Below are 20,228 nucleotides of genomic sequence, written 5' to 3' on the forward strand. Positions count from 1 at the left end.
TGCTGATGATAAAATGGTTATTTTGCTATTTCTAACATTTCTTTGTATTTGTTTGTTAGCATTCTTCTGTAAATAAAAATTTTTCCTTTTCCCTTACCCCATTCATTTAGGTATTAGTAGTAGAAGTGCTAGCACTAGCTGTAGAAATAGTAAATTAAATGTTGACCAGTGGATTTTCTTTTTATTTGATATGCTATATAATCTATTCCTGTTATTCATTTTGATGCTCAAATTGTTCCAAATTTGGCCAGTGGAAGCCACTTTAAACTGACTCCTGTGTCTCTTACTATGCTCCATGAGGTTTTCTATTTCTCTTTTTTTAATTGAGCAATTTGTGTTCTCCTGCCTTAGCCTCCTGTGTAGCTGGGATTACAGGCATGCGTCACCACACCTCGCTAATTTTTTATATTTTTAGTAGAGATGGGGTTTCACCATGTTGGCCAGACTCGTCTCAAACTCCTGACCTCAAGTGATCCACCCGCCTCGGACTTCCAAAGTGCTGGGATTACAGGCATGAGCCACTGCGCCCGGCCATATTGTTCATATTTTTAATCAAAAGAAATGTAGTCAGAAATCAAGTTCTTCAAAAAATATAAGTTGGTCAGTCGCGGTGGCTCACACCTGTAATCTCAGCACTTTGGGAGGATGAGGCAGGTGGATCACTTGAGGTCAGGAGTTCAAGACCAGCCTGGTCAACATGGTGAAACCCCATTTCTACCAAAAATATAAAAAATTAGCTGGGTGTGGTGGCGTGTGCCTGTAATCCCAGCTACTCAGGAGGCTGAGGCAGGAGAATTGCTTGAACCCCAGAGGCAGAGGTTGCAATGAGCCAAGATCATGCCACTGCAATCCAGCCTGGGCGACAGAGCGAGATTCTGTCTCAAAAAAAAAAAAAAAAAAAGAAATTTAAAAAGGTATATATATATATATATGTTGCATTGCAAATTTAAAAAGAATTATTCTACTTTTAAAAATATTCTATACTTTTAAATAATACCGAACGTTTTTAAAGTGACTTTTTATATTTAACATTCTTAATTTTTATATGAATGAAAACTGTACATTTGACTATGAAAGGTCATCTGCAAATTTACATCAACATTAAGATTTTATGCTGGGAAAAATAACTAATGGGTACTAGCCTTAGTACCCGGGCGATGAAATTGTCTGTACAACAAACCCCCATAACACAAGTTTACCTATGTAACAAACCTACACATACATTCCAAAAAAGTAAAGAATGGAAAATACTCAAGAGCCATAAACAAGAAACTAATGAAATTGTCTACTTGCAATGGTGAGTAGAAAGTAGAAATGGAATGGCATGGAAGCAAGAGAAAAGGACACTTCTCTGAATTTACCCTTTCATATAGTATTGACTATTATCCAATGTTAAGGTTTTAAATATTCAAAAACTAATATCCAGAAAGATGAAAATAAAGACAGAAATATGCCTATGGATATATCAAATGTATACCATTAATACAGAGCAAGAAAATCCAGATGATTTTTGGTTACAATTTTCTGACTGTATATACTCTCATTAGAATATATTTTAAGACTGAAATAACTGTAAATACATTTTATGATATTGATATAAATATTTAAATTATATTGTTTACTGCCTTAAATATACAATATATAGTATATGTAATATGTAGTGTTTTATCAACATTTTAAAGAAATTCTGTAATTTCAGTTTTCATTTTTCTTTAATAGTGTTAATATCCAGTTGGAAGAATATTTATATATATATTAATTCAGATGTTGCAAGATTTGAAAAATGTTTCCACTCATCTAACTATATGTAGAACTTATATTTTCTGTTTTATGGAGAAGGATAAGAGTAACATCTTTCATATATATAGAGAGAGAGATAGATATACACACATATAGATATATATACACACATATATATATCTGTGTGTGTAGATTTATATCTATAGAAAAATACCTAGATCTAAGTAGATAGATCTATCTGTAGATATATCTGTATTTGAGAATTTAGGCAAGTTACTTAAATTCCATAAAACTAATATTTTCACCTATGAATGAATGATCTGATAAGCAATAACATGTTTACCCTCCAGAATCCAAAATTTTCATATTCTATTACCTGATCCTTTTTAAGTGATGTATATGTATATAAAATATCTTAATACACACCAAAGGTTTATCAAATAATTGTTTTCCTTTATCACTCACAAATTATTAACAAATGTTCAAGTAAATGAGACAGGAACACAGAAGACTCAGCTGGTACCAAACTTCCCTTAATCATTGGCTTCAACTTTATTTCTAACTGATCCTTAAAAGAACAGTGAAATTGACTGAAAAGGGACTCATCCCCTCTTCCCTCTACAACTCTATTTTCAGAGTTGCTCGTGAAGAATGACACTGTGGAAAAAGTTAAAGGATAGAAGTATGCCTAGGGCAGTAGGTCTATGAGATGGAGCTTTAAATTTGGCTGGGGATTTCAAGGATGATTTAGGGCTAACCACGATCATGACCATCACAATTAAGTCTATGTGAAATAGAACATGATCATTTAAAAAGGATAACTCTCAATTTACTATACATCAGTAATTCCCAGGATTCAACTTTATTATTAATATTTAACAAATTATTTCTTTGAAAAATCTACCTTTTAAAAAAATTATTTTACATTCATGGGTACATAGGTAGGTTTGTTATATGTAAATTGTGTGTCACCGGGGTTGGGTGCATAGATTATTTTGCATGCATATGCATGCATGTTTCTTTATGGTAGAATGATGTATATTCCTTTGGGTATACACCCAGTAATGGGATTGCTGTGTTGAATGGTAGTTGTGTTTTAAGTTTTTTGAGAAATCTCCATGTGGCTGAATCAATTTACATTCCCAACAGGGGGATATAAGCATTTCCTTTTCTCAGCAACCTCACCATCATCTATTATTTTTTGACTTAAAAATCTATTTCAATCTGATTTTACTACCGCTCCCTGAGGCAGTTATCTTCAATGGCATCTATGTTTCCAAATGCAATGGTGATTTCCCTCAAACCCCACCATTATCCAGCAGCTACACTGCTAACAACCAGGGTCAAGTCACTCCCATCTGTAGTCTGAATTACTGAAACAACCACTTCATTGGTTCTCCTGTTTTAACCCTTGTCAAGAATTCTAGCTATTTTCCGAAATGCAGCCAGAGTGATCCAGTTAAAACTTAAGTCAGATTGTGTAACTTCTCCCTTCAGAGAAGAGTCCTAAGAGTCCTTTCTCTTTCAGAGCAAAAGGGCAAACAATTCCTGAAAGGCTGATGCAATTTTAGCCCAATTGCCTCTCTAATCTCATCTCCTTCTACTCTTCATCTTACTTATTTTGTACTAGCTATAGTGATGTGCTTATTTATTTAACTTTCCCAGAACTCCCTCATCTCACACCATTTGCATTTGCAGTTTTCTTTATCTAGAATACTCTTACACATATATGTGCATGGCACATGCTGCTCCCTCACTGCCCTTGGGTCCTTCTTATATGTTAACATAGCAAGTAAGATCTTCCCTGAACATTAAAATATAAAAGAGCAGCACCCCTCTTTTCTAACTCTGCGACATTTTTCTCTCTACTGCTTATGACAAACTACTGTAATATTCCCATTCTCATTTTTATTTTGCTTATTTTCTACCAGTTGAATATTAGTTCCAGGGGGTCAGATAGCTTAGTTTTGTTTACTGGTATATCTCCAAGGCTTAGAACTGTGGCTGTCAGTAGCATACACTCAGCTAAATAAATAAAGCTTGAGTGAATAAACATAAGAAAAATCCAACTGCAAACTTGGTGATTTTGTTTGCAAGCCAGCAAAACCAGTGCAGCAAGAAGTAGATCTTATGCTGTACAATGTGTCCTCCCTTTAGGCATTTCCCCTGAATTTAATCATGCCCACCCTGCAGAATGTCAGCTATTACCTTGTCCATGTGACATATCACAGTTTGGAATTTGGGAGCAGTAGCCAACTCGGATGTTTGGATCAGTGGTAAAACACCAGGGTGATTCAGACCCATCTGGATTTCGGCAGTAATTTTCTCGTAGGTCCCTATTGAGAATAAGCATGTTAATGTAAATTGCCGGAGTTCTTACGTTGGTGAAGTCAGCGCTATTACATTTCTAGAATTCTAGAATGTATGCATGTTTATAAATAGAGTTCTAACTTTTTGGACTCAGAATAGCTATAACAATTTAATATTCAGTATACATAACTGACACTGCCCAAATTACTGAAATAAATGCTGTCATATGTTAATATTTTTTTCCTTCCACAGGCCTAGAGTTTCACTCAAACATTACTGCTTCATAAAAGAGAGAAACGGTACCACTGCATTCTTCTCACTCAGTCTTAAGATTGAGACTCTCAATTGGTACCATTTCAAAACATTGGCCTGTTATTTATTACATGTTCATGGCCCACATATTGTGTAGAAACAACACATATCTCTCTTTGTGGAAGAAAGGTTATTATCAATAGTCATTAACTACTCTCATTTAAAATGGAAGTTCAATCTATTCAAATATGTGCCACAAAAATATGATAGCTATTTTTCCTTGAGTTCTGCATTTCTTTGATTTATTTAATTTGATGCATTGATTTATTTTAATTACGAAGCAATTATTTATTGATTTAGAGAGGTTACCTAAAATCTTTATATATATTTCTGTAAAATTAAGGCCCAGTTATACTATAGAAAAACGAACTATAGAACACATTTTCAATGTAGTACATGTATATTCTTCATTTTACCAGTATTTTAATTAGAAATTTAGAGTTCCTGATAAGAAAAAAATCTATGCTAATATTCTCTGTATGTAGAAGACTTTTAATGGTTTTCTATCAATATAAATAAGGTTCACATTAAATAAAATATGGATTTCATGATAAATAAAATGTATTAAATATGCTAATTTTAAATAAGTAGGTGCTTTCATTTCATAGATTCCTTTTTAATAACTATGTTAATATTCAATCTTTTGGAAACCACAGTATTTGTATCACTTAGGTCCAATTAGAAGTACTATTATACAATTATCTTAATGTCCAAATGGACCATTCGAAACTGAGGTTTTTTTTGTTTTGTTTTGTTTTGTTTTTTAAACAGAGTCTCGTTCCGTCGCCCAAGCTGGAGTGCAGTGGCGCGATATCGGCTCACTGCAAGCTCCGCCTCCCGGGTTCACGCCATTCTCCTGCCTCAGCCTCCCTAGTAGCTGGGATTACAGGTGCCCGCCACCACGCCCGGCTAATTGTTTTTTTTTTTAGTAGAGACAGGGTTTCACCGTGTTAGCCAGGATGGTCTCAATCTCCTGACCTGGTGATCTGCCCACCTTGGCCTCCCAAAGTGTGGGAATTACAGGCATGAGCCACCGCACCCGGCCGAAACTGAGAAATTTTTAAGGAAGAAGCTTGTGTTGGGTTAGAAAGTCAATAAGTATTAGTCTTACCTAGTCAAAGTAAGTCCTGACACAAACTATTATTTAAGGATATGAGAACATCGGCCACCAATGATTAAAGCCACTGTATAGTTAAGTGTTCATAACCCATATTCAAACCTTTAGCCTTCTTATAAAATTATTAACTGGAATAGATGAGACAAGCAATTTATACTTACATTTTTTAAAAAAAATCTATGTCAGTATAAAATATGTGTGTTAAATTTTACATGAACTTTGCATACACTTTGGTTTTATTTTCTATTATTTGGTAGAGATGGAGTCACCCTTTGTTGCCCAGGCTGGTCTTGAACTCCTGACCTTAAGCCATCCTCCCGTCTCATCCTCCCAAAGTTCTGGATTGTTCATTTAGACAAGCTAATTAAGTGAAGATCGAGGGCTATCAAAGTCTTAGTTTGGACTGACTTTAACATCTGTATTAGAAGCACCTCAATCAATAATCTAGATTAAGCAAGAATGAAAGTCAAGATTTGCCCAGATATTTTTACTAGGTCCTTACTTTTCACTTGAAGAAAGGATGGTTTACAATTACTAAAGTAAATTGATGATTTTATGATTCATGTCGATTCATCACAGGCAGTGTTGTTCAGTTACAGTGTTCCAAAGATTGCCATTTGTAAGGTCTCAGTACTGGGGCAAGTGGGCAAGTAATATTTCATGTTTAATGTTTAATAGAGACACGTGACCAGTACGCCCCTCACTACTAGATCACAAATAGTAAATGATAAATCAATGTCCTGAGAAAAATGTTGAATCAGATTTTATCAGTTTTATAACACCGCACAAGCTTTGTTTCTTAATACTTATGTTTGGTTATTTAAAACAAATAACAAAATTAAGAAAAGATGGCTTAAATTCTACCAAGATATAACAGGTAACTTCTGATACTTAAGCTTCACTTGTGAAGTCTGTGAATTAAATGTTTATATCCATTCTGTTTTTCTTACAGATGAATTTCACTAGGTATCTTCACGTACACAATTTCTTATTGGGTATTACTAGTCATTAGAAGTTAACAAAAATGTGAATGGCAGTGACACTATCTCCTTTGTCCCTTATAACTAATATTTTCTCTGTTTCTTTGTTTTTTCTACTTTGATATGTATTTCTCAGGTGTGAAACCCATGGGTCATGAATAGAGAGTGAATTGCTGTGATGGAAATGAGGGAAATAAACCCAGCATGACAACTGTCAATTTTGTTATTGTAAACTAATGGGAAAAAATCTTAGATTAATATTTACTATTTAAACAAATAAATTACAGAACTAGCTAAAGCTCGTGCATGCACACACACACATACAACACAAATCTCCCCTCTCCTATGGTGGATGGGCCAACTAGTGCTCATAGCTCTTCATTCAGAAATGTTAGGCTGTCTTATTAAAAGCCAATTACATAAAGCCAATATATGTTATTTATAGGTGCTATTTCAGAAAAGCCACTATGAATGATGTGTGTTATTAATTTCAAAAGCAATCACTTTATGTTCCTCATAACAAGGTGGACAATTTAAAAACACATGGCATTGTGTCTGTGCCTGTCTGCAAAAGTCAAGTGGTGTGAAAACTACCCATAGAGAATGCACAAAACAACTATGTAATTGATACTCAAGGGCAGTTTCTTTGGCTTGAGTCATCTACACAATTGATTTGCTTCCCCACTTTTCAAAGCAAATCCAGAAACAACCGAACACATTCATTTAAGCTTTGAAAAATTATTTTATTCACAGATCTTTAAGGCTAATAACTCTTCAGTGGTAGGCCTTTTCTTTCCATTCTTTCGAAAGGAAAAATGTGTAATCCTCCCAAAGCTAATACGAAAATTTAAGAGGCAGTATTTTGAAACATGCCTGGCTGCCATGACTATTAACTGATTTACTAAACAGACCCAGAAGAGCAAAACTGTGATCAGAAATCCACCTAGGGATGTGTTTCCCAAAGCATAGTGAATCTACCCTCTGGATCTGAACCACCTAGAGTGCTTAATGAAATGCATATTTGAGGACCAAATCCCAGATTAAGAGAATCAAAATCTCTGAGTGGAGGTGTAATCTGCCTTTTAACTCCTGATTATCACTGGGCACGCTGAAGTTTGATCACTAACACAAAATTAGTAAAAAGTAACCACTCTACCTCATTTTCCCCAGGGCCTACTGAAATGTATAACATTTGCCTACTTTACTCACTTGCACTTGAAATTTTCAGGAGTCATGTCATGCTCGTGAGGATACTGAGAATCCCAACGCTGACATGGAATTCCATTCCAAATGGTATTGACAGTGCCCCTGTAGCCTTCTCCTTGACCTTGGATGCATTCAGTTGTTTCCAAAGGAACATCAGTGTCATTCATAGTATTGTCAGCTATTGGCAAAAAACAACAACAAAAAAACTTATATAAAATCTTTGAAGATGTCATTTGCCTCTTAGAGTTCATTGGCATTTGTATTAGCAGATTTTTTTTCTGTTACTTATAAGCTTTTATAATAATTGAGTGGAATAAGAAATTTAACAACATTATTACTAACTTCATTCCAATTTTCCTTTCATTCAAATCCTAAATTAGTTTTTTCTTGAAAAGTTACTTAAATGCATTTTACCTCCACATGTATAACTTATATATGCTGAATATGTAGTGTTTCTGAAATGACTATACAATTATTTCTAAAATCACCTTGCTTATAAGTACATACAAAGTGGTAATGAAATTAACCATAATTTTCCTCCAATATAATACATATATTCTGGCCAGGTATGGTGGCTTATGCCTGTAATCCCAGCACTTTGGGAAGCTGAGGTGGGTGGATCACCTGAGGTCAGGAGTTTAAGACCAGCCTGGCCAACATGGTGAAACCCCATCTCTACTAAAAATACAAAAAAATTAGCCAGGAGTGGTGGTGGCAGGTGCCTGTAATCCCAGCTACTTGGGAGGCTGAGCCAGGAAAACGGCTTGAACTCAGGAAGTGGAGGTTGCAGTGAGCCAAGATCGTGCCATTGCACTCCAGCCTGGGCAAGAAGAGTGAAAGTCTGTCTCAAAAAATAAATTAAATAAATAAATAAATTCTAAGCTAACATGTTAAATATATTTTTAGTCATCTTGTTGACAATAAAGAAAAAATCAGTTATTCCTAGGAAGATCTATCTCCTGCTTTTTTTCCTAGTCCAACTTCAATGCTTACTATACGTCATGAAGATTTGAAACCCTCAGTCACTAAGTAAAAAAACTATAAAATTAAATTTTTACCACAATTTGGTCTCTCTCTCTCTGTGTAATGTTTAGTCAATCAAAATGTAACTCAAAACATTCCAGAGCAACTAAAATTCATATATCTTCTTAAAACATACATGAAAATGTTTATGGTTTGATAAAAGTGTAAACTTCCCAGATACCTTTACAATCTAAATGGCCATTCAAGATGCCTCTGGATGAAACTCAAGTTGACAGCCTCTAGGACAGTTTAAGATTTGAGTACATTTCATTGATTTATCCATTTTGGAATTGGATGTACCACTGTACGAAGGACAGGCCAGAATTAGACATGCTTTCAGTGACTAGGGATGCCTATGAAAGTTTTCTATAGTTAATAGTGTAAATATTTTTAATAGCTTTTAAATTTCATCTAAACACCTCTCTCATACAAACCATTTCTACCTTATGTAGTTAGTTGAATGCTTTATTTCATTGCATTCTATGAGCTAACCTAGGCAAACTAAACAATAGCTTATGTTTAGAGTTATTCTATGAAGCTTTGTGAAAAAAGGGAAAACGTTACCTTAATGACTACCCTAATTACTGAAATAAGTTGTACTGTGCAAATTTTCAGTAAATTCCTTTTAAATAACTTTATTGCACCCCATTTAAAAAGTGTTTCAATGTTTTGTATATCTGCTTCAGAGAATAGAAATATGACTCAGAAATATCCAAACTTAAAAAGAAACTCAAATGAAGATGAAAAATGTTCAGTAATTGACCCATAAAGTGGTAACTGAGAGCTGATAGCCTAGAGAATTCATCTATATTGATATTGATGATATATATTGACTTTAGGAAGAATAAAAATTATTGGACTTGGGGAAATGGCTTGTATAGAAAAAGTTGATGCTGATTATGCAAGTCTTTTATAATTTCAATACTATCCAAAGGTCTTTGGTGAAATACAAAATAAGATGGATTTCATAGGTCCTAAGGAACTATATTTCATCAATATAAATGCCATTAAGTTACTCTATTTCTGACTATTTGAATTAACTGTTAAATGATATGAGGAGACTGAATGTATGGGGGAAGTCTTAAAAGGTGATAACTCTAAAACAGGTACAAGGTCAAGTTTGTACTGCTATATTTCATATCTAGTTATAAAACTGATGGGAAAGGAGACAAAAGTAAATGTCCTTGGGCATCTATCAGTTCATTAGCTTAACATGCTAAAAGAAAATTTGGGGGCACAAGCTCTTGGGCAGCAAACTTGTGACCTCAGTCAGGACTAAGTCCTGACAATGGAAGGGAGTTCAGAGTTAGAACAGCCAGTGTAAACACACTTCCACTAATCTCATAGACTTCATTGTCTGCCTCAGGTACCTCAACTCTTTTACTTTCCTACTTAATTGTATGTGATTTGTTTTGATTATTTACTACTGAGCCATTCTTCTCAAGCGCTACTCTTATGCTGTGCACATAACTCACAGATCCAGTCTTGATGAGTCCAGGTGTCAATCAGTGCCATCTATGGCTAGATATGGGTCCATCCATTGCATCTCACTGAGAAACTAGTTCAAGGCTCAGTCCATGAAAAATTAACCCACCACTCCTCGGACACAAGTATGATTTGCCAGATACCAATCAAGACAATAAATAAAATGAATATAATATTCAGATATGATTAAGGATTCGAACATTGTTGAAATTTCTAAATACGGAAGCAGCTTCAAAAGGCTGTTTGTTTCCTCTACTATGTGAAGGTAACTTCCTACTGTAAGGATATGCCTGGGTAGGGGTGAGAGAGTAAAATTTTCTGTCTACATTGTCAACGTAAGATTAAATATCAACTATCATTTCTAGAGCATGTTATTAGTCAAGGGTGATTCGAATTTCTAAGTAATTTTTCCAAAAATAACATTTTAAAGTTACACTCTTACAGAAATGACCCATGATAGTTACAATCTGAAGCAATACTTAGACCCTTAAACTCAGACACAAGTGGAAATATACCTTATAAAAATGGAGACAGTAAGGTAGACATAGGTTGTCACAATTCATTAAAAAATCAATATTTGGCAGGTGCAATGAGCAACTATAAGCAATCACGTGATAATCAGGAAATATTAAGAGGAATGATAAAAGGTAAATACTGATAAAGGCTAAACATATTCCTAATTTGAGAGCAAATTTTGAAATTTTAAGAACCTCTGTGAAATGAAAGATCTATATTACCAAAACCCCAAGTCAAAGAAAAGCCTACTTGCTTTAAAATATTCAGGAAAATAGTTCACTGCTGATTTATCCACTAAAACTTCAATGTCAATTCAGACATGCATTGTTAGTGCTAATTCTCTACTTCAACTGGAGGTTTCCAACAAGATTTAATTGAAGAATCTTTCACTTTTAAAAATAGCAATGATATAAATCTCATCACTTGAGCTATTATGTTGAATAGGTTTTTTTCTAAACTTTCATTAGCATATTTTAAAGCATTTACTATAAACTTGAAAAGTCATTGAACATTCATTTTTTAAAAACTATGTTAAATCATTAAATAAAAACCCAAATGCTGGCTTTGGATTCAATAATTTAAACAATTTAATATATTTTAATTTGGAGACTGAAAATAAAACCTTTTAGAATTTTTTAAATTATAGAATACAAAGAATTACTGTAATTAATACAAATATAATATTTTACCAAATAAATATAACTTTTTCATTAGGCTTTATTAAGATGTAAAGAATCTAAATAATAACATTATTATTTTTCATCTTTTTAAAAATAAATATCCATAACTTTAAAATGTTTATAACTCTAATAACTTAATAGTTTTATTTTTCTTGTGTTTTAATTCATTGGAAATATTTGTCATTATTTTAAACACAAACTAGAGTATTTAGCTAGTATTTTTCTTTAACTCCAAAGTACCCTCTGAAATCAGTGCATTGTATTTATTCCCTTTGACATTCAACTGCTAGAAGTCACCACATAAATAAAAACTACATAATTCTGGTGGCAATGTATAGAATAAATAATACAGGCGAATAAAGATATATTAGTACGACAAGGTAACTAAATAGTTTTCATCAATAAATAAGAGTTATTATGAGTCTCCATGAAGCTGTTTAATAAATATCTGATGAGGACCATGATGAATGATTTGTCCATAGACCATTTAACTGTGATATAAATGTTTGATCTTTGCTGCTCACATACTTACTATTCAAACAAAATTAATTATTCCTCGATGGCAGTAAAACAAACTCCTCCTGCAGCCCTGCTGTATAAATATCAAAACTGGGTGTAAAAATAAAACAAATGTTTCATGACAATTGATTTGAAGAGGGCTATTAAATGTTGGGAAAGGCATTCCTTTGTACTTAATACTTAACATGGGACCTGAGTAAGGGAGGGTTTTGAAAAGTCTCCACTGGCCAAACTAAAATGTCAGAAAACACAGAAACATTCCCAAATATCAGCTGAAGTTGATTGTTTAGACAAAGCAACGAGTATTTTAAAATACAGCATCTCCCCATACACAAATATTTTTGCAATCATGTCTACCCAGTTAACATTGAAAATATCTGGAACTCTTCTGAGAGTTCCAACAAAGAAAACATTTTGCCAGGGGTATCAGCAGTGGCTATCCATTGGAAGCAGAAGCAAAGGTATTTATGTAATCATCAGTGGTCTATGAGTAAAGGAATGCTTTCCTTTGATGATTGACACAAAATTTTCTGTTTGGAAATGCTTTAAGTAAAACAACATTTGCTATCGAAATTTTTCACTGTCCTGTTTGAATATGAACAAATACAATGCATGCCTCTTGGAACATTAATTTCACTTTGCTGGTGTGGTTGTGCTGTGATCTGATTGCTACAAAATTTGGAAGTGAATTTTAAGATTTGAACAGATTTTTTTTGAGACAAAGAGTATTCACTGTTGTCTAATTCTTGGGACAACCATCTTGCCTCCCAACAGAGACCAAGAGAACAAGATCACTAATTAGAAAAAAAAAATCTGATCACTTTTTTCTATAAAGTGCTAGCCAAAGCCTTGCAGAGAGGCCACAGGGCCCTGACAGAGGTCTGAATGGTAACTGGAGAGGAGGAGTGCATAGTATGTTACAAACAGGGACACCCAGGGCTCTGTAAGCTTCATATGAATGATAAGTAAATGCTTACATCTACAGTTTCCACCAAACCCACCCTGCCCTCAACATCCCCACCAAAAGAAAACCCAGATTTCCCAGTGGAGACAAGCTATTGCTTCTCTTTTCCGTATAGCTAAGAATAAGTCAATTCATAGGCTGGTAGACAAATACCCGATAACCCCCTGGAGCAGTTCAACCTAACCCACTGCTTCTTCCCAGCTACTGAAGAGCAACTGAAATAGAATTTACTTTATGAAGGTCCCTCGGGATTGAGAACAGTGTGTAATAAAGCCACTCTCCCATCAACAATACTTGTGCTCTGTGGGCCATGAAGACCAGGATCGAGCTCATTATAAATTTAAAGAGCTTCTTGTTTTAAAATTGACATGGGAAAGTAGTAAAGACCTCCAAAATACGAACCTCAAATTGCTTGCACGTTTGCTTTCCATGTGAAGCCAGGATTCATACCTCAAACTTTTCCCTGGACTTTATCTAAGCTTTTTCTGGTACAAAATGCTCAGGAGACAAGACTTTCATGAAAGGTCTTCAATTCTATAGCCTTATTCTTTAGAAGATGATTTGGAAGAGACCTCCAAGTAAAAGATTTTTCCCTTGAAAAAGGGTATTGACAGCATTGTTTTTTTCTGACACAGGACACAAGATTTTATTTCGGTGAATCTCTATTCTGGCCTTGGATAAATTAGGAAAACTCAAAGAAACAATCAGCTTTGTCTAAGAAAGAAAATAATTTGTAAAACTTATTTTGTAATTGTATACAATTTGTAAAAAATATTTTCTCATCATATAAACACACTGAATTTTAAAAGACGACTATGTTCTTTTAAAGTTATGTCCATGTTCATTGGTTACTAAGGGAAAGGATTTTTTTGATATTTGTTTCCAATGGCAACATACCTATATTAGTCTGCTCTTGCTGCCATAACACGACTGCAGATTTGCTGATTTAAACAAAAATAATTTATCTTCTCACATTGCTGGAGGCTAGGAAGTTCAAGACCAAGGTGCTAGACAATTGGGTCCTTGGTGAGGGCTCTCTTCCTCACTTGCAAATGGCCACTTTCTTGCTATGTCCTTACATGGTAGAAAAACAGAATTCTCTCTTTCTTCCTCTTGTTATAAGGCCACCGATCCTACCAGATTAAGGCCCACTCTCATGACCTCATTTAACATTAATTATCACTTACAATCCCTATATCTAAATATAGTCACAATGGGAGTTGGGGCTTCAACATATGGATTCGGTGGGAGACACAATTCACTCCAGAGCAATACCTCGAATAGACACCTTAGTTATCAAAGATCTACCCAGGTCTCACTTCTAAAGTGTTTCTGGGCACTTAAGTATAGTAGTTCCTCCTTAATTGCAGTTTTGCTTTCTGCCATTTCAGTTACCTGTGGTCAACTGTCATCCAAAAATATTAAATAAAAAATTCCAGAAGTAAACAATTCATACGTTTCAAACGTACACTCCGTTCTATTTTGCCTCAAATGTGACTCATTCCTTTGTCCAGCATTGTATATGCAACCCGCCCATTTAGTCACTTAGTAGCCTTCTAGGTGATCAGGTCAATGGTCATAGTTTTGTAGTGCTGATACCCAAGTATCCTTTATTTTACTTAACAATGGCCCCAAGGCACAAAAATAGTGATGCTGGCATATTGTTATCATTATTCTATTTTATTGTTGTTGTTAATCTCTTATTGTGCCTAATTTATAAATTAAACTTTATCATAAGAATATATGGAGATGATACAGTAAGGGAGCTCAAATGAAGGAGCTGATGTGAGGAAATCATAACTTAGTTGAAATGTGAATGAGTAGCTTCCAACTAGGTAAGGAAGAAAGTAAAATTTTTTGAAAGCAGAAGGCATGGCTGGGGTAAAGAGACTATAATGAGAACATGGAAAATATGAGGCAAAGGAAGAAAATCATTGTGGCTGGAACAGACAGCATGAGAGCCTGGAGAGAAATGTGGAGGTATATGAAGTCGCATATAAGGTTAGAAATATAGATAGGCGGTAACAGATGGTTATGTTTTGTCATTGCCCTAAGATCAAAGGAAATCACTGAAGGGTTTTTAATTTATGTGTAGAGGGGTGTGTGTGTGTGTGTGTGTGTGTGTGTGTGTGTGGTGTTCTACAGATGAGGAATGATATACTTATAAAAACGTTCTCTTTTGCAGGGAAAAATAGTGGATATAGATATTTCACTCTGAAGGCCATTCATGTTAAAAAATGACACTCTCTTGGACAAAGGAGGCAATGATGGAGTGAAATGCTCTTATGTGAAAGGTATGTAGAAGATAAAAATTGACAGGACTTAGTGATAAATCAAATGTGAAGAGTGAAGGAGAAGGCTATATCTAGGATTATACCAGGCTTTTGGATTTTAAACTGGGCAAATAATAGAGCTTAAATCATGCAAAAGAGAGCTTAAAAAGTGAAACAGACCCTCCCATCTCCCCTTTACAGGATTCATGAAGAAAATCAGGGTAAAAGATAATCAATAAGAGAAGAGGCGAGTTTCTGGTGCCGAGGGGCTGAGGGAAATTGGAGTAGCTCATAGGTAAATACTAATTAGTGTACTCTTAAGGGGACCATATCAGTGTTGCATGTTCTGATATATAGCAAGAAGTTGCTCTTAGAGCATCCTGGGACACCTGAGGTTCCTGAGATCCTTTCAGGGGTCCAGGAGATCAAAACTATTTTCACAGTAATGTTAAGACATCATTTGTTCTTTACACCATGAAACTTTCAGATGGCACATGATATGTGATATCCTGAAAGACTGATGGCAAAAGCAAATACAAGACACCCAGCTGTCTTCATTTAAGGTGCCATTAAAGACAATTTTTTTAAATGCCAAATTTGTAAAAAGTTGACAATGCCACTGGTTTTACTATTTTTCATTAAAATATATTTATTAATAGCCAATGGCCTTATTGCTATTTTAAATGAATTAACAAATGTTTTGAATTTTCTGTTTTAATTTCTAATATAGAAAATCATGGATTCATATAATCCACACAGATAATTTGGGCTTCCCAATAATGTTGAAGAGTATAAAGGTATCTTCAGTCCAAGAAGTTTGTGAACTGATCTAAATACTCAGTGTGATTTCTAAGGGGTATCAATCACAAGAGAGCTTTTAAATTGCCAGGCACCTGTTGGAGTTTACTTCATAAAAATACTAATACTGCATGTTCTTACTTAAAGTGGCAGCTAAATGATGAGAACACATGGACACATAGAGGGGAACAATAGACTGGGGCCCACGAGCGGGTGGTGGATAGGAGAAGGGAGAAGATCAGGAAAAATAACTAATGGGTACTAAGTTTAATGCCTGGGTGACAAAATAATCTTTGCAACAAAACCCCATGACACAGGTTTACCTACATGACAAACCTGCACATTTATGCCTGAATTTAAAACTTAAAGAAAATACAATAAATTTAACAAACATTATTATTTGTCTCTGAAAAGCAGGAAACTAATATATAGAACCAACTGTTATTCAGAATATGAAGTTATAATCAGGGAAAAACATAAAAAAATCAGTACTTCATTCAAGCACTATGCAGGACTTCCAATTTTATTACATATTCGTGATGTCTTAAAATTCCATATGCCCAAAACGCTGTTAAAATTATATACACAGAATATTTGTGGGCTGATGACATTTAGGTATATATCCCCTCCTGAGAAATACAGTGTGAAGGAAGTCTGAAAAGGCCCATCCCAGAGTACCCTGGCACACATTTGTCAGACAATGAGCAACATTAATTCTTTACTTTGAGTGATACATTGATTGTAACATAGAAGCTTGGAAGCAAAGTGACTATAACAAATTTGTAGTTCAGCTTTTGAACAAATAAAAGGAACAAATAAAAGGAGAGCAGTATTCAAACGTTGGCTGGCAGATGTGAATATCCTAATATTAAGGCAGTGTCATCTTTTGCTTTACTGGTTTGTGTTAAAGTTCTGAATTTTCTATCTTGTTATAGGCCTTGGTCTGTTTTATTCACTTCTGTATCCCCAGCTACTAGAAAAGTGTTTATTTGACATATAATAGCTGCTCAGAAAATATTTATTCAATGAATGCTATGGAGAAAGGGGCAAACAACCCTCTTTGTGTTCTCAACATGCTGGGTGGAATTGCTGATGCCCAAGGCTTTTGCTATCCCTGTTCACTTGTGACTTTCCTTGACTTTCCGGAGAAGAATGAACTTAGATGTGCTATGAACAAGGATGCCAAGCACCTGCATCTCAATATAAGCAGAACTAAATCTGTGATCTTTCTCCTCAAATTAATGCCTCTCTTATATATATGTCGTCTACCCAATAATTTTAAAATATTTTAGACTTTTCTCTCTCCCTATCCCATTTCCTAGTATAACCAATTTGTCATTATATACTGTACATTCCCCCTTTTGATATTGTTCACATCCTTCCCCACCTTGTTTTTCTCACTGCTTACTGCCTTAATCACACTCTTTATTTCTTACTGGCCTGTGTTGTATTTTGTGTTGAATAGTCTTTTATTCCTCACCTCATCATACTTCTCTGAAAGCTTTTTATTCATTGAAATTACATTTTAAGATGTCTTGTGACCTAAGGTTTTAAGAGAAAAATACACACATACAGTGGACACATGCACATATGTATACACATATATAGTGTATAGAGATACAATTATCAGTACTCCATAAATTATAAACAGCATGAATATATGTTTAACGTATTTTCAAAGATCTTTTTGTTTAGTGTCCCCAGGGTTTTTAAACCCAGGGCAATAAGCTACAGTAAAATTCAGGTAAAGTAGGAAAGAGCGGCAGTGTGGGAGGGTAGGGGTGCTGACATGCCTGGCTTCCGAGAAACACATGTATCTCAAGAAGGGAACTTTGGGAAGGAATTCACCTGAGAGAAGAAGAGGTGGAACTTGAGCCCCTTAAGCAATCTATGCCCAAAGGCCCCTAAGAGAGTCTTTGTGTTTTCCTGGGTCTCATGGACACCAGTTTAGAGATCACTATTCTAGATCACAAATGAGGTAAGATCCCTCCCTTTGCTTAATTTTTCAGTGTTTCTCATGGCAACTGAATGGGCTACTCTTGGATCTTACTTGATCTGCCTCATATCAACTTAATTTTTCTCAACTTCTTTCAGTTTTCTGTTTTTACCCCATACCCTACCCATATCAATCATGTACCTTGTCTTGAATTACCATACTGCTCCAGCCATCCATCTCTTTACCCCCTTCCTCACTGGCCTAATAGCAACCATTTGCTAAGAATGAAATAAGGATTGTTAACTCTACAATGGAAAGCACCTCTTTGTAGGTGTTAAATAAATGATAGTAATTATGATTTTCTAATACAGTTAGTATATGATAAAACACGAGTTTAGAAATTCCCCTCCAACTTTCTAGAGAGTAAGTGACATAATCATTATCTTTATTCTTTGTTTTGGAAACATTGAAAACCCAGAATGAGTTCAGCTGGACTGGACTAAGAGAAAACCAGAAAACTGGCCCAGTTAATGATACGAATAAAAAAAAATAATTAATTATCTCTTACAACCAGTACAAGTAAATACATGTGTGGTCCCCCAGATCCCCACCGACTTGTGTACACACTGCATAATCTTCTCCCCTTGGGTATGGATGAAACTTTTGAATACAATGAGAACTACTCTTGTGATTAGGTTATATTATACAACAAAGATGAAGAGATTTTGCATATGTAACTAAAGTCCCTAATCAGTTGACTATAAGTGAACTAAAAGGGAAATTAACCTAGGCAGGACTGACCTAATTAGGTTAGCTCTTTAAAAGAGAGTCTGGAGGTCAAAAGCTCAAAGCAGGAGAGATGCTATCCTGTTGGCAGGAGTAAACTGCCATATTGTAGAGAGGGTTATGTGTCAGAGAAAGTTAGGCAGTCTCTAGAAGAATTATACTGCAGCCTTAAAACCACAGGAAACTGAATTCTGTCAAAACTAGTGAACTTTAAATGCAACATGGAGTTTTAGATGAGACCTGAGGTGTGGTAGGCACCTTGATCAGGACCTTTTGAGACCCTAGCAAGGAGCCTGCCTGAGTTATGGCTGGACTCCTGATCTACAGAAAATATAAGATAATAAACGTGTGTTGTTGTTAGCCTCTAAGGTTTTGGTAATTTGTTATGCCACAATAGAAAATCAATGCACAATTGAATCCACCACCAAATTTTTGGTTTTGCATTATAGGCTTTACTATATATGTGAACCAAAACATTTGAAAGAATATTCATAAAACATTATCTCTTATGGTTTCCAGAATGTCAATTTTATTTCATCCACTTTAATAGAAGTATCATCTCTTTATAGTCATATCTATATCTCTTTCATGTATGTATTTTTTAAACTAAAAGCTATCCTTTAATAAAATATTTCCAAAATATTCCCAAAGCTCAGAAGACTTTTTAAATTTGAGTGATATAGGTTTGGCTTACAAATTCAGGTATCATTTTTTTAGAATTAACACCCTATAAACTCTATCCTCTGCTTAACAAAGACATTGGAATTATATAGCATGTTACTTGCATAACTAGCCAGCTCTTTTTGGACAGAAGAGAAAAAAGAAACCTACTTAATAGCTAGCCAGTGTCATAGTCATTCTATTTCTTGCCTCTCTCAATCTCTTTTTAAAAATACCCTAAAGATTGGTTTGGAACTGAAGAGGAGGGCAACATTTGGATTTCTTGGTGTGTGCATGCCAGTTGGGTGAATATGCAGGTGAGTGTGTATGTGTGTGTGTGTGTGTGTGTGTGTGTGTGTATAGGTTTTATTCCAGAGAAAATTTATAAGAGTACCTAAACCGGCCAGGCATGGTGGCTCATGCCTGTAATCCCAGCACTTTGGGAGGCCGAGGCGGGTGGATCACCCGAGGTCGGGAGTTTGAGACCAGCCTGACCAACATGGAGAAACCCTGTCTCTACTAAAAATACAAAATTAGCTGAGCTTGGTGGTGCATGCCTGTAATCCCAGCTTCTCAGGAGGCTGAGGCAGGAGAATCACTTGAGGAGAATCACTTCCAGGAGGCGGAAGTTGTGGCGAACTGAGATTGTGCCATTGCACTCCAGCTTGGACAACAAGAGTGAAACTCCATCTCAAAAAAAAAAAAAGAGTACCTAAACCACACATACATACACACAAAAAATCAGAAGGGAAACAGTTGGTTTATTATACCTAACTGGTGTAGAACAATGGAAAGACTAATACAACTTAAAAAGCAATGAGTGGAACCAACCCAATCTATGCAGAGAAACACTGTCACAGGAGTCATCTTTTATGTTAAAGGACAAAATACATGATTCAATTTCCTTGGAACACAGTGTTTTA

General features: G+C 35.1%; 1 protein-coding gene across 2 annotated transcripts in view; it reads right to left on the reverse strand.

Annotated features, from left to right (window-relative positions):
• Nucleotides 1-20,228, reverse strand: part of HGF (hepatocyte growth factor) — a 71,372-nt gene that overhangs the window by 22,910 nt on the left and 28,234 nt on the right. For both annotated transcript variants that reach the window (XM_003822742.6, XM_008976326.4), the window contains 2 exons: nucleotides 7,669-7,843; nucleotides 3,949-4,076 (listed from right to left, as the gene is read on the reverse strand). In XM_003822742.6, coding sequence (XP_003822790.2) covers nucleotides 3,949-4,076; nucleotides 7,669-7,843 — 303 coding nt within the window. The remainder of the gene's footprint in view (nucleotides 1-3,948; nucleotides 4,077-7,668; nucleotides 7,844-20,228) is intronic.

Source organism: Pan paniscus, chromosome 6 (assembly GCF_029289425.2).
Source record: "Pan paniscus chromosome 6, NHGRI_mPanPan1-v2.0_pri, whole genome shotgun sequence".
NCBI classification, from domain to species: domain Eukaryota; kingdom Metazoa; phylum Chordata; class Mammalia; order Primates; family Hominidae; genus Pan; species Pan paniscus.